Below are 10,680 nucleotides of genomic sequence, written 5' to 3'. Positions count from 1 at the left end.
TTATTACCCAATTTTACCTCCACTTAATAACAATATTCAGTTCCAAACACCATACATTTTCATAAAAAATAGACCTTCTTTCTATTTTGGAACGTTAGCCATAAAAAATATTGCTCCACTTCAATTTTTGTAATTCCTAAAGTGGCATGTATATCTTCAAGTTATTAGTATATTCCCAGAGGCCATAATCAACGTTAAAATATTCAATTGACTTATTCCAATCCAATCGACATGATTGAAAAATAATATTTTTGCATTATTGGATCGTCAGTCAATAGACTCAATACACGTTATTAGCAAAAATCATTTTAGCAATTTCAACTCCTCCATCTTCACCCCCACCAACAATTTTAGCATACTCAATTCCTTGACCATTCATGGCGGCTTATGGTGCAGCCGTTTCTCTCAAGAAGACGGCCAGGCTTATCCTAGCAGCGCCTCGCATTTTTCTGGTTCCTCCTCCCATTCCTAAAATCTTGCAGTTCATTGCTTTCTGTTGTGCTGTGTTTGATCATTCATATTTCAAAGCGGTGATGACAGCTTATAATGTAGCGGTTTATCTAAACTATACGAATCCGCGTATTCAACAATCGTTTCGGATTCCGCTAGTTTCCGAGTTCCATAATTCATATTTAGAATGGGTGATATTGGCTAATGTTGCAGCGATTTATCTCAATTATAGGATGCGGCCGCGTCTTCTTCGCAAAGATCTCTGTGCTGGCCAAGGCCTTCAACGCCATGGTTCGCTTGCAGAAAGTTCTGCTAAAATTGGAGGAGACTGGCTTCAGCAAGATCAGGACGAAGGTGTATGCTTTGGATGAACGAATCAAAGAGGCCATATGGGAATTCGAAGATTTACTAGAGTCTCATGTGTATCAACAGATTCTTCCACAACTCGAGAGCTCATCAAGAGATGAGATAGATCAGTTTTCCCTCGATCGGATTCTGACACAACTTAAACGGTCATCCCTAGGTGAGAGAGAACACTTGTATTTATCTGTAGATCTGCAGAGTCTGGGACAGAGTGTTGATTCGTTTGTCGAGAGGGTGACAGCGATGGAGGCGGAGTACGACATAGAACTGCTGAATATGCCAGAAGAAGAAGGTGAACCTGTTTCCTCAAGAATTGATTTCGGTGGAATCAACTCAATGATGGTAGGATCATCTGTTGTATTTGAAAAAGTCAGGGATTATCTTATCAAAGATCAGGGGAATCGGTTTTTAGTGACAGGGATGGCAGGTGTTGGAAAGACAACTCTTGTTAAGAAAGTATTTGAGGATCCATCAATTCAGACACATTTCGAGCATCGAGCATGGGTCAAAGTGGGCAGAAAGTGTGAACCTTATGAAATATTAAGATGCACTCTAGCTCAAGTGGATCCCAACACTAGCAACCAAGTGTTTACCCAAGGAGATGATGAGGATGAGGAGAAATTACTTGGACTCTTGAAAGAGAGATTGATATTTAAGAAATGTCTCATTGTGTTGGATGATGTTTGGGAATGGGACACATATGTAATGGATAACTACTTGGCAGGAGAGAATGTCCGAATCCTGGTTACAAGCAGGCTCAAACTTGAAGAATGTGCAAATCATGCTACACTTTGCTTGTTGAATGAAGATGAAAGTAATAAATTACTTGGTGAGAAGCTGTTTGGTGAAGAGGGTTTCCCTCCTCACCTAAAGAAATTGGGAGAGACAATTGCAAAAAAATGTGAAGGTCTTCCACTTATGCTAATCACAGTTGCAGACTTCCTATCCAAAGAAGACAAGACTGCAGAATTCTGGACCGAGGTAGCCCAAAAACAACATAATTCAGTCTTTATGGATTCATATAATCAAATATCAAAGGTACTATTCCCAAGCTATGATTACTTACCTCAATATTTGAAAATGTTGTTCCTCTATATGGGAGCTTTCCCTCCATATAGTAATATCGACATAGACAACATCATCTATATGTTGATTGCTGAAGGGTTTCTTGAATGGCGCGAGGAAGAAACTTTGCGTCATTTCTTTACTCAATGTTTGGCAAGACTTACTTTCCTGTATAATCTTGTTGTATTAGACAGAGAACCACGTGAATCTTGGTTTTCAACGAAAGACTTCCGTGTGCATTCTTGTTGGCAATACGTATGCAAGAAAGAAGCTAGTAAGATTAAGTTTTTGCATGTTATTCAAAGTTGCAATGATGATGTAATGAAAGACCAGCGCCGGTTGTGTGCTCATTGCAACACTTTATTTGCCTTCAAACAAGTGTATGATTCAATAAAAAGTGATTGCGCACCCATTGTCCGTTCTCTCTTGTGTCTTGGTCCTTACAACCAATATCCGGTGCCAATACATGACATGGATCTCAAGTTGCTCAGGGTACTAGATGCTACTAAGGTTCGATTTTACCATATCCCACTAGAATTTATGAAACTAGTTTGTTTACGGTACCTTGCCTTAACTTGCAACTTAGAGATCCCTATTTCCATATCCAACCTTCTTCATCTCAAAACCTTGATTATAAAACCGCATCTGAACATTAGAAAGTGTGGATTTGTGTCATATATGCCAGCCGAAATTTGGGACATGCATGAACTATTATATATTGAGGCCACAGGAAGAGATCTACCAACCCCTAATTCTGATGCTACTTTGAAATACTTATCTTCTATTTTTGGTGTGAGTGCAAAGAGTTGCACTAGAGAAATTCTCATAAAAATCCCTAATTTAAATCAATTAGGAATTATTATGGAGTTGAAGCCTTACGATGATGACGATGTTAGCAACCTAACGAGGGCTCTCGGTCATATATCAGAACAACTACCGAATTTGGGACTATTGAGCTATGATGTAACAAACCCTGATACGAAGAATGAGTTTATGGTTCCTCTTTCAATGTTCCCATCAGGTTTGACAATGTTGGATTTGAGTGGCTCAGGTTGTCCATGAAAGCACATGAATGATATTGGTTCACAGCTACCAAATCTTATGAAGCTTAATTTAAAACATTATGCCTTTCGAGGTTTGGAATGGAATATAGAACCAAGGTCTTTTTTGAAGCTTGAGACACTTGTAATTGAAGACACTGATTTGGTGCGGTGGAGAGCTCAACATGGAAGCCTCCCAATGCTTGAGCTCCTAAGCATACGGCATTGCTACAAATTACAACAACTCGAATGGGTGCGTGATCCCTCAACAGTCCAAACTACAATTGAATTAGTTGAGTGTAATCCCTTAGCTGTCACTTCTGCCAATCAATTAGGACCGGAATCTCTCTATAGAGTTCGTTGCCACTCTACTTTTTGAGAGGAGAAGCTGTAACTCTACTCTCAACTTGGTTGACAGGTTAGCCTTCCTACTTCATTTAATGTGCACAAACATCATCAATTCATTTCTTTCTTAACTAAAATGAATGTTCTTGTTATGAAGATGGAGTTGCATTAACCTTCCTTGCATAACATGATCATCTCTTGAAGATTGCAGTGAAGAAGTGATGCTTGACTACTTGTTGAAGGCCTTTAAGGTATGCTTTAGTTTCAGTGTTTGAGTTATGTGCTTGGCCACTTTTGGTAGACTATAAATATGAGTGGTGAATTTGGATGATAATTAAAAACTAGAGTTATTTCCTTCTGATTTGTTATACATTGAGGAAGAAGGAATTTGTGGTTTGTTATCAAATTCAAAACTCTATAAATACAATTATACAACCACAATTCACATTCATTTTATCAACAATCTCTTTCACAATTTTTCTCTCTAAAAAATGGATATGATACCGAATGTGAATGACCTTGATCTAGCTATATATATATACAATCCTAAAGAAAATAAAGAACGAGATGCTCGTTACACGGAAATTGTTGCTTCGTCTATACCACGGACGCATATATCCACTGGGATCGAGGAAGTTTGATCATACACCAACAATTTTCAGCATTGACGAACTTTTTCAATTTTTCAATTTTAGATTTTTTTTTAATTTCAATTTCTAGGATTTATAATTTTGTTTCTAAATGAAGTAAATTCAATTTTATGGTATTATATGATCTACTCATATTTAAATTTTTAAAATTAAACAATGATTAAGTTATGGATGCTCTCAAGGTCAAATATAGGGTCACAATTAGGGGTGAAAGTTCGGGTACCCGCGGGTACCCAAACCCGAAAATTCGGGTACCCGAACCCGAAATCTCAAAAATATCATACCCAATACCCGACCCGTATGTGAATTCGGGTACCCTAATACCCGATGTGGGTACCCGAACCCAACTAATCGGGTAACCATAAACCCGGAATTATTATATTTAAAATTTATTCTTTTATATAAATTAAATTGTGATGAGAATAGAAATTATTAAAAATCACACAATACTTATACTATTTATTGACTATAATTCTATATTATATAAAATAGACCTTAGACAAATAGACACTACTTAATTTTAAAATAATTTTTTTTTTGGTATAAATTGAAACATAAAAGGGATTATAAAAGAGATTAAAACAACTTTTTAAGACATTAAATGAACATGTAAATAAAACGGAGAAAGCATAACTAATTAACTATATATTTTCAAAAGATTACAAGTAAGAATATAAATAATGCAACATGAACCGAACACGAATGTAAAGAAGAGAGCAAACGGCAAAAAGAGAGCAGCAGCAGCGGTGTGAAGGAAACTTGAAAAAGTGAGGCATACGAAAAATTTATAAATCTACATGTGATTAAATAAAGTTACCCTAGATTTACCTTACGGGCCATAGGCCCTATACTAAATAAAAATATTTATCACAAATACATAATTAACCGGGTTTAATCGGGTATTAGTCGGGTACCCTAATACGGGTTTCGGGTACCCTAAACCCGAAAAATCCTAACATTAACTACCCAAACCCGTACCCGAACCCATTATTTCGGGTTTCGGGTACCCATAACCCGTCGGGTATTGGGACTGGGTCGGGAATACCCGAAACCCACGAATTAAATTTTCAGGCCTAGTCACAATACATCAATCAAATTTGCAAAATCTACAAATTGGTCATAGCTTTCAACTATTCACATAAAAAATATTGGGTTACAGCCCACTGAACAAATTATTGATCAAGTTACTCAAATTCTGGCTCATCTTAACATATCATTTCATTTGGCTATTGGTTTAGAATAAAGCTATAGACTCCAAATAATATGGACTGTATTATAAAAGATTTAAAATTATTTTGATATTATCAAATTATATATCTTTATGCAAATAAACTATTTTTGCTATACGCTTTCTGGCTATATATCCACATTTAACTCTAGTTATCGGGGTTAATAAAATTTTGGCAAATAACTAATTGATTTTTTCTTTGAATATTTTCATTGAAAAAATTTATTCAAATATATTTGTATCTATCATTAATATTCCTAGAATAAACACAGAACTTATTTTTATACTATCTTGTCTTATTTGGTTTTAGATACCAAAAATTCCTTAAATGTCTTGAACAAAAAAGTGCATAAAACAAATATTTTTCTATAAAATTTTCTATCCATTCCATAGTAGTAGAGTTATTTTTCCATTTTGGATGTTTCATAATAGAAGAGTCATTTTATTTTTTAGTAAAAAGTTACACATTTATTCACTCTTACTTTTTCCTCTCTCTTACTTTATTAATTATCTCTACTTTTTTCTCTCTCCTACTTTATTATCTTTTTATTTTATAAATATATTATAAATCTTTTTTTTTTAATCTTTGTATCGAATAGAAACACCTCTATTATTATGTGACGGAGTATGTCTTTTATGTGGAAAAATATTATTTCCCCAGCAGGCCTTAAATTAGTTTTGTATTAGCAATGTTAATTGTTGGATGGTGATAATCGTTGACTTTAATAATTGAGTAGGTATGGTGGTGATAATCGTAGACTTCATGGTGATATTTAAATGGAAAATTGCTAGAAAAATTGTGAAATTTTATCTGAGGTCTTTTCTCTAGTTTTGTAAATCAGTCAAAATTATCAGGTAATTAATGTATTTATTCTCTGATTATGTACATGGTGATTTTTTTTCTTGCAATATTGAATTTATTACGGAAGTAGAAAAATCATACATGGACATTGTTGGATACAAATGCAAATAATTTGAATATAATGGAGATGGACAACAAATTGTTTACCTAGTTTAACGTAGGTACCTAGGTTTGGGGGCGATGTCGAGCCAATGTTTGACTATATAATTATTGGCTGCCTAGTTTACAATGAGAAAACAAGAACAACTCTATGCATAAATAGTATTCTCTCCGTCCATAAAAAATAAATACAGTAAGTTTTTTCATTTTAGTCCGTCCACAAAAAATATACTAAGTTTAAAAAGGAAAGTTTTCAACTAATACTAACCCTACACATCATTCTAAATGTGGATCCTACAATCCACTAACACTCATTTTATTACCTTTTCTCTCCATCTCTCTTATTTTTTACCAATTATACATTAAAACACATGTCAGGACAGAGAGTATAGAAAACTAGAAAAGATGATGGAAATAATGTTATTGGCTGACTATATAATTATTGTACTATAAATTATAAATATTTTACTCCATTTATCCTATAAAAATATAAAAATAGTACTACTACATATCAATATATACATACAAAATGTTAAAATTCCCGGATTCAACTTATGGCCATCCATCATCAATTATATACTATTGATGACCAATCTCAAGATATGGGATATAATTGAAAAAATAATATTTCAGCTGAGTTTATGGCGTCCATTATGGTATCGCCAGTCGATACACGTTATTAACAAAACACAATTTCAAAACCTCCAACCACCGTTACCGATTCATCCTTCTCCATCACCGCCTCCAATTTCAGTCAAGTGATGGCGGCTTACGGTGCAGTGATTTCTCTTAAGAATACCATTAACCGTACTCTACAATCATCTCGCATTTCACTGGTTCCTGCCTCTTCTACACAAGTCTTACGACCTGCCTACGAGGCCATGGATCGCTTGCTGACTGCTCTGTCAAAGTTGGACGACACCGGGTACAGTAAGATCAGAACAAAGGTGAATGCTTTGGATGATCGAATCAAAGAGGCCGTATGGGAATTCGAAGATTTACTAGAATCTCATTTGTATGATCAGATTCTTCCACAACTCGAAAGTGAGATAGATCACGTGTCTTTCTCGGTAGATCTGCTGAGTCTGCAACCAAGTGTTGATTGCTTCGTCAAGAGGATGACAGAGATGGAGTTGGAGTATGATATTGAAGTGGTGAATATGCCTGAAGAAGAAGGCCAACCTATTGCCTCGAGAATTGATTTTGGTGGAATATGCTCAAACATGGTTGGATTATCTGATGAATTTGAACAACTCAGGGGTTGGCTTCTTGCAGAGAAAAAAGAGAATTGTTTATCAATTACTGGGATGGCAGGAGTTGGAAAGACAACTTTGGCGAAGAAAATATTTGATGATCCATTGATTCAGGGACATTTTGTGCTTCGAGCATGGGTTAAAGTGGGCAGAAAATGTGCACCGAATGATGTATTACGAGGCGTTCTGGCTCAAGTGGATCCCAACACTCAAGACCAAATGTTTACCCAAGGAGACGATGACGACGACCTGAAATTAGTTGGAGTCTTGGAAGACATATTGAAGGATAAGAAATGTCTCATTGTGTTGGATGATGTATGGGTATGGCACACACAACTAATGGGTATCTTGCCAAACAAGAATGTTCGAATCTTGCTTACAAGCAGGCTAAGAATTAAAGATTTTCCAAATCAAGTTGTACGCTTGTTGAATGAAGAAGAAAGTAAGAAATTACTTTGTGAGAAGGTGTTCGGTAAAGAGGGTTTCCCTCTTAGCCTTGAGAAATTGGGAGAGAAGATCATCAAAAAATGTGAAGGTCTTCCACTTATGATAGTCATAGTTGCAGAGCTCCTGTCTGAAGACAAGACCCCAGAATACTGGACTGAGGTAGCTACAAAACAACATAATTCAGTTTTTGTGGATGCATATAATCAAATATCAGAGGTATTTTTCCCAAGCTATGAATATTTACCTCAATATTTAAAAATGTTTTTTCTCTATATGGGATCTTTCCCTCCATATTGTGATATTGAAATAGGCGATCTCATCCGTCGATTGAGAGCTGAAGGGTTTCTTGAATCGACTGAAGAAAGAACTTTGGAAGAGTTTATGGTCAATTGCTGGAAAATTCTTGCTCATTGTCGTAATCTTGTTATGTATGAATCAAATGTAGAATCTTGGTTCTCGAAGGGGGAGTTTCAGGTGCATTCGTGTTGGCAGCACGTGTGTAAAAAAGAAGCTAGTAAGATCAAGTTTTTGCATGTTTTACAAAGTTGTGACGATGTTATGAAAGGCCAGCGGCGGTTGTGTACCCATCATAACACTTTATTTGCCTTCAAAGAAGTGTATAATTCAATAAATAGTACTTGCGCATCCACTGCCCGTTCTCTCCTTTGTTTGGGTCGTTTCCACCAATATCCGGTGCCAATACATGATATGGATTTCAAGTTGCTCAGGGTATTAGATGCTCAACAGGTCCGATTTTACCATATCCCACCTTTTATTATGAAACTAGTCTGTCTAAATTATCTTGCCCTAGCTTGCAATGGAGAGATCCCTAATTTCATATCCAACCTTTTTCACCTTCAATCATTGACTATCCATACACATATAAACATTAAAAAGCGTGGGGCTCCGTTATACGTGCCATTGGTAATATGGGACATGCAAGAGCTACAACATATTAGTATCTTAGGAAGAGACCTACCGACCCCCAAGTCTGATGCTACTTTGGACAAACTCGTTAGTCTTTTTGGTATTAGTCCCAAGAGTTGCATTAGAGAAAATCTCAAGAGAATCCCTAATTTAAGGATGTTAGAAATTATGACGGAGTTGAAGCCTTATGATGATGACGATGATATAAACCTATTGAGTGGCTTGGATTACATCTCAAAGGAACTCCAATATTTGCAACTACTTATATATGAAGTAACAAACCCCAACATGAAGTATCAGTCCATAGTTCCTCTTTCAATGTTCCCATCAAGTTTGATAAGGTTGGATTTGAGTGGCTTAGGGTGTCCTTGGAAGCACATGAATGACATTGGTTCGCTGCTGCCAAAGCTTAAGTACCTCAAGTTACGTCACTATGCCTTTCATGGACCCGAATGGAATATAGAATCGGGGTGTTTTTTGAAACTTGAGACACTTGTTATTGAAGACACCGATTTGATGCTATTGAGACCTCAACATGGAAGCCTCCCAAAGCTTGAACTCCTAAGCATAAGGCATTGCTACAAATTACAACAAGTCGATTGGACTTGTGATCCCTCAATGGTCACAAAGCCTACAATTGAACTGGTTGAGTGCAGTCCTACAGTTGAGATGAGACCTCACTTTATAGTTCGTTGCCACTCTACTATTTGAGATGAGAAGTCGTAGCCAGACTCTGAGCTTGGTTAACAGGTTAGATTTCCTACTTCATTTAATCTTCACAAACCTCATCAACTCATTTCTTTCTTAACTAAAATGCTTGTGCTTGTGGTGAAGATGAAGTTGCACCAAGTTTCCTTTGCAAAACATTATCGGCTTCCGAAGATTGGAGTGCAGAAGTGTTTTTGAATCCTCGTTGGAGGCCTTACTTCAACGTAGAACCTGAGTCGATTTGATAATAAATTTGCTTCATATTCTTCAGCGTGAAGTGCAAATCCTTATATGAAGAAAGCTTGAACCAGATATGTGAGTATAGTTGATGGATTTGTTTAGTATAATGTTTTATGTTGGTGTTGGAAGAAGATGAGAGACATGCCATCTTTTTTCTGCAATTAAACTTCTATTTCTTTGAAACTTTGTTGATTGACTCCTTCATCCGTTCTTGGATGTTTCCTATTCATTTTTTTTGTGTTTTCTTTTGCTATGAATGTTGGTTTTATATATCTTCTTTTGATGTTTAGTGCATGTTTGATAGAGTTGATAACTTATCTAGGGACGAAATTCTATGAAAAAAATAATAATGTTGAAGTATACCATCTTCTTTATTTTTCTTGTGTCTTTTGGTTAAAGTGGCTATATAAGTACGAGTTTCGAACGTTATTCAAATATTCAACTTAAAGATTATAGTCTCAACAGAAATTTAACAGTTTTGAATGTTAGTGTACTCTTTTATGCCTCGTTTGGTAGCTGGTTTAAATTATTGAAATTTTTATTACTAATTAGTTAATAATGTAAGATAGATTATGTAGTTCTATATAGTTCTATAGTATATGAATAAGACGACTTGAGTGAATGGCTTGTATATTTGATAAATAAAACAGATGCTTTAACCCTATGTTTGGTAAATATAATTTTGAGTAAAGGCTAAAACTGGTCCTGTCCATTTTACGATTTGATCTTATACTTTATTTTTTGAATTTTTGCATCCTGAACATTTCAACTCGAATCACAATTAGTCATATACTAACAATTCCGTCAATTTTTAAACGGTTTTAACTCGATTTGACTGATTTTGAAAATGTTTTAACCCATCAAGTTTCGGATCACCTCTTCTAGAAAAATTCATTCCTAATCCTAAATGTTCGATAGCTCGTCGGGCTCATCGAGCCATCAGTTTCGGGCTACTTTTTCACTTTTACTTAGTTTACCACAAGTTCCGATGAGATGGGCCTTC

The 10,680-nt window shown here is 35.7% G+C and overlaps 2 protein-coding genes across 2 annotated transcripts; both read left to right on the top strand.

The window, feature by feature from the left end:
* Positions 1-331: 331 nt before the first annotated feature.
* Positions 332-3,649, top strand: LOC125220740 (putative late blight resistance protein homolog R1B-17). The gene is made up of 2 exons (XM_089064491.1): positions 332-3,336; positions 3,421-3,649. The coding sequence occupies exon 1, from the start codon at positions 655-657 to the stop codon at positions 2,938-2,940; it is 2,286 nt and encodes a 761-aa protein (XP_088920617.1). The 5' UTR covers positions 332-654; the 3' UTR covers positions 2,941-3,336; positions 3,421-3,649.
* Positions 3,650-6,857: 3,208 nt separating this feature from the next.
* LOC148932903 (putative late blight resistance protein homolog R1A-10) lies at positions 6,858-9,440 on the top strand. The gene has a single exon (XM_089065277.1). The coding sequence runs from the start codon at positions 6,864-6,866 to the stop codon at positions 9,438-9,440; it is 2,577 nt and encodes an 858-aa protein (XP_088921403.1). The 5' UTR covers positions 6,858-6,863.
* The last annotated feature ends 1,240 nt before the right edge of the window (positions 9,441-10,680 follow it).

The sequence above is a fragment of the Salvia hispanica genome, chromosome 2 (assembly GCF_029641045.1).
Source record: "Salvia hispanica isolate PSC_SH4W2 chromosome 2, Shi_PSC_v1, whole genome shotgun sequence".
NCBI lineage: Eukaryota > Viridiplantae > Streptophyta > Magnoliopsida > Lamiales > Lamiaceae > Salvia > Salvia hispanica.
This window is presented reverse-complemented; position numbering and strand designations above follow the sequence as displayed.